General features: G+C 66.7%; 1 protein-coding gene across 1 annotated transcript in view; it reads right to left on the reverse strand.

Moving 5' to 3' along the window:
• Positions 1 to 4479, reverse strand: part of SBNO2 (strawberry notch homolog 2) — a 34319-nt gene that overhangs the window by 4971 nt on the left and 24869 nt on the right. Inside the window, 7 exon segments of the mRNA XM_077760641.1 lie at positions 126 to 268; positions 513 to 704; positions 1629 to 1711; positions 2234 to 2331; positions 2741 to 2917; positions 3621 to 3774; positions 4195 to 4300. Of these exon segments, the coding sequence (XP_077616767.1) occupies positions 126 to 268; positions 513 to 704; positions 1629 to 1711; positions 2234 to 2331; positions 2741 to 2917; positions 3621 to 3774; positions 4195 to 4300 (953 nt within the window).

The raw sequence follows: 4479 nt of genomic DNA on the forward strand, positions 1-4479 counted from the left end.
GGAGGACAGCCCCCACCAGCCGGCCTGGCCCCCTGGGCTGCATGCTGAATGCTGGGCCTCAGGGCCCTCCCAGCCCCCACGTCACTGTGCTGGGCGGGGACACTGGGGGCCCCCCGGGAACTCACCTCAGCCACGTGCTCAGGGCCCCCCAGCTGGTTGATGAGCTCGTCCAGGGTGNGCACCTTGGCCAGCAGGTCCTGCCTCAGCCGCTCCACGCGCTCCAGGGCGCCGGGGCCGTGTGGGTCTCGCTGCGGGGGGCACAGGGGCCCTGCGGGGCCAAGGGTCAGGGGCGCCCACCAGCCCGGCTGCCCACAGCCCCACGCCAGGCAGTGAAGGGGTCCCTGGGCAGGGGTGGGGGGGCACGGCCACGTGCACGGGAGACGGAGGGATCTGGAATGTTCTCCCTCACCCCACACTGCTGGTGTGGACCCCGTGTCTCCGGCCAGCCGCGTGGCCCTGACGGCTCTGAGCCCAACTCCCCCGCCCGGAAGGTGGCAAGTGCCGGGCCTCACCGCGGTCATCGGCCGGCAGCCCGACAGCGTCCAGGATGACCACGTCGTCGTCCAGCACGGACTCAGGGGAGGAGTGGAAGTCACTGTCCAGGCCGGCGTCGGACTCGGTGCTGCTGTCGTCACTGATGCGGACCACGCCTGCCACCTCGCACACCAGCCTGGGCGCCTTGGCCCCTCGGCCCCGTGGCCGCCCTGCACAGGAGGAACCAGGCTCTGGAGGCGCGCCCGCTCCTCCCTCCTGAGGGGCCCGGCTCAGGGCGATTCCCCTGGAGAGGAAGGGGGCGGCCCGGGGCGTGGTAGGGAGCGGCAGGACCCTGTCTGCTTTCCTGACACTCCAGTTTGCTCTCGGGTGGTGCCCAGGGCGGCCAGGTGCCTGATCTCACAGGGCAACCTCGGTTAGGTCAGCCAAAGGACCTGCACAGGCCCCGAGGGGACGGGGGGCTAGGCACCTCACACACAGCGCCAGAGTCGAGGATGCCCCAGGTCTGGCTGTGGGACCTCAGGAGAGTTGCTTGGCCTCTCTGAACCTCGCTTTCCACAGTGAGCTGATGCTCAGCATCTGCCGGAAAGCAGCCCGTACCGGCAGTGCCAGGAGGTACCCCGCTCCAGGGATGCCTTCCTGAGCCCCATCGCGGCCCACGCAGCCAGCGCGGTGAGGCCGCCAGGCTGGCTTCCACCGAGGGCGCGCAAGGCCGGGACCAGAATCTTGGGTTCCCCCATCTGAGGGTGACGCTGGGAGCCACAGGTGGCCGTGCTGGAGAATGAGCTCACCACGCCGTCGCGCAGCGCGGGGGTTTGGTCTTTTAATAACTTGGCAGCTGAGGAGAGGTCGCCGGCCCCGTGGGTGCCTGTGTCTCCCCTGCAGTGAGGGCAGCCTGGAGGCCCCCCCCCCCGGTTTCTCTCCTGGGAAACTGAGCCGGGCGCCTCTGTGTCCCCTGGACACGCAGCGTGGGCACCGCAAGCCGGGCCTGTTCAGAGACGGGACCCTGCTGGCTCTGCCACGAGCAGCAGAGAGAGGCCGATGCTGAGACGGGCGCCCGCAGCGCAGACGAGGGAGAGAGCGAGGACGGGAGGGAGACCCGGGCAGGTGAGAGGTCGGGGCTGGTGGGGGCTTACGTTTTCTCTTACTGCCTGCGCCTCTCTCTCGCTTTCTTTTGGTTGAAGGAAAGTGCTTCTGAATTAGTGACAAAAAGACGCCCCTGCAATCAAGAAGCAAAATTATTCCTGGTACAGGAGGGATCGCGCCTGGAGCAGCTCTGGGAAGGGTGCCCGAGCCCTGGAGAAGGCAGGCAGGAGCGGGGTGAGGTGTGAGGACTGTGAGGTGGACATGAAGAAGGGTATAAGGACTAGGGGTGGGGGTTGCGGGCTGAGGGTGGGCACAGGGGCCCAGTTTCACTGTGAGGCCTGGGCGTGGCTCCCTCCTCCGGCCCTCAGGGCTCAGGCTCGCTCCTAAAATCTGCCCAGTCCCTGAAACAGTGCCGCAGCCGTGCAGGGGGATGGGCCTGGGACCCTCGTTCTGAAACCCCGGGTCCCTCTGCTGGCACCCTCTGAGCCCTGGGGTCACGCATGGCTCATCTTCCCGGCCCATCGTTTCTGAGGGCTGGGGCTGGTGTCTGAGCAGGTACACACTTGGGCTCTCACAGCACTGGCTGTCACGCAGGGAGAACGGGGGGCAGAGGGGACTGTCCCCTCCCCCCCCGGGGGCTTCCAGCATCACTCACTCAGCGGCAGAGACAAAGCAGTCAAGCTGCCCATCTTTCTGGTCCAGCACCTCCCGGGTCCGAGCCTCACCCGTGGACTGCAGCCCGATGACCACACACTGGGGGGGTGGGGGAGGTCCGGGTGAGCTGGGCTCGGGGACCCCCACCGGTCAGCCCCACAGCGTGGCCCACAGGGAAGCCCTTGGTTCAGAAACCCGGAGTTGGCCTCAGTTTCTCGCTCTTCCCAACCCCGAGTCCCGCTGGCTGCCAGGCCCCCACACAGCCTCAGTCCTCCGGGACCCTCTCACTACTCAGCCCTGCCTGGACACGGAGAGCCGGGGGCTAGGCCATGCCGGTCACCTGCTCCAGGGGAGCTGGTCAGGCAGGCCCAGAACCTTCCAGGCCACACCCTGTCCTCGCAGCCATGCAAGGGTGCGGGGGTCCTGGTGTAACCGCAAAGCCCCAGGCCACTGCCTGGCTCTCGAGTAGACGAGGCAATGCGCCCGGCCACCGCGCCCGCCCGCTCACCTTGTCCCGGGCCAGCTCCTCCCGGGCCAGCTCCACCAGCCGGCGCACTTTGGCGGCGACGCACAGGTACTTGAAGAAGCGCTGGTGGGCCGACCAGAACTGGCCCCACAGCGACTTGCGGGACTCCAGGCCGAGCCAGTCGGCCGCCTGCTGGAACACGCCCAAGGCCTCGGCCCACTGCAACGACACGCCCAGCTGAGCCTGCTGCGGCCCCACTTTGTCGGCGGGGGCGAGGGGGTCGTAGGCAGAGCAACACAGAGGCGCTGCCAGTACCAAACAAGAAATGTTAGAAATCCAAAACGTGTGATCCCGGCGAGACCATGGTGAAAATGGCAGACTCCCTCGGCACAGGAAGTGAGGGGACACCTGCCGTGACTGCCTTATGCCAGTAGCCGCTTGGCTCTTGATACTTCAAACCAGGGCATCTCACGTGGGACCGTGTCTGCGGATGGCTGTGCCCGTCATGACTGGGGACGCCATCCAGTGGGTGGGGCCGGGGACACTGCTCCACACCCCCCAGGGCCCGGGACGCCCCAGGGGGACGCCCCCCGCCCAGGTGTCAGCGGTGCTGTGGGACGGGACAGGCGGCCCAAACGTGGTTGGAGCCGAAGTTCAAATCACGGACACCGTCGGGGCCGACGCTCAGGCCTGTCCAGTGAGAAGAGAGGAGCTGCCCCCCCACAGGAGTGGTAACGAGGGTGCAGCCACACCACAGGCATGGACACGTGGACACTGGCAGCCGGAGCGAGTCTCTAAGCAACCAGACGGGCCAACCCCCCATGGCACCTGCGGGGACAGACGCTGAAGGAGACGGGAGCAGAATTCCCAAGGGATGTGCACACGCGTGTCCACGTGGTCAGAGACACTGGCCACAGCTTACCAGCAGGGCCGCGCGGTTGTAGATGCGCTCGAAGGCTGGGGTCAGAGGGATCTCCTCGATGCGGAAGGTGACGCCAGAGAAGCTGAGCTGGCGTGCGATGTACATGCCACTGACTTTCATGTCCATGGCCACGATCTCCATGGCGCCCACGCCCCTGCGGACAAGGACAGGGCCATCTGACCACGTGCTGGGTCCCATTGAGCAACAGAGTAACTTGGGGAGGGGCCGGTACCGGGAGCTGAACCCTGGAGAATGAGGAAGGGCCAAGCACGCAGACAGCAGAGGAGGCAGCATGCGCAAAGGCCCTGTGCTCTGATCTGCCTGTGCCCAAGAGGCGGGGAGGGGGACAGGGACAGTGGGGGTGGGGGTGGCGCTCCTTTTCCTCGAGCGACGGGAAGTACCAGGCAGACAGAAATGAGCTTTAGGGCGCCTCTGGTTGCTGGACAAGCAGCAGCATCCTGCAGAGGGGTGAGGGTGCGGGGCAGGCACACCTGACACTGGGCCCTAGGGTGTGAGAAGCAGCGCCCCCCGTGGGTCCCTCGCCAGCCCATCTCAGGCAGGGAAGGGAACCCACCTCTTCTCAATGGCATGCAGAAACTCCTCAAATGTTCGGAAGGGCGTGCCGTCACCCCAGATGCCCAGGCGGCTCATGTAGATCATGTTCCGAGGCTCGGAGGCACCTGGGGTGGGGGAGCCGTTGTCAGCTCCCCCAACCCAGCAAGGTCAGGGCCCTCGGATGCCCCAGGAATGACCCGAATGGAGGCCCAGGCACGGGGGGCTGAGTGGCTACACCCCTGCACCCCCCATGTGCCTGCTGCAGCACTACACACCCCTGCACAGCCCCTTGTGGCGCTCTACC

Source organism: Crocuta crocuta, unplaced genomic scaffold (assembly GCF_008692635.1).
Source record: "Crocuta crocuta isolate KB4526 unplaced genomic scaffold, BGI_CrCroc_1.0 scaffold443, whole genome shotgun sequence".
Lineage (NCBI taxonomy): Eukaryota > Metazoa > Chordata > Mammalia > Carnivora > Hyaenidae > Crocuta > Crocuta crocuta.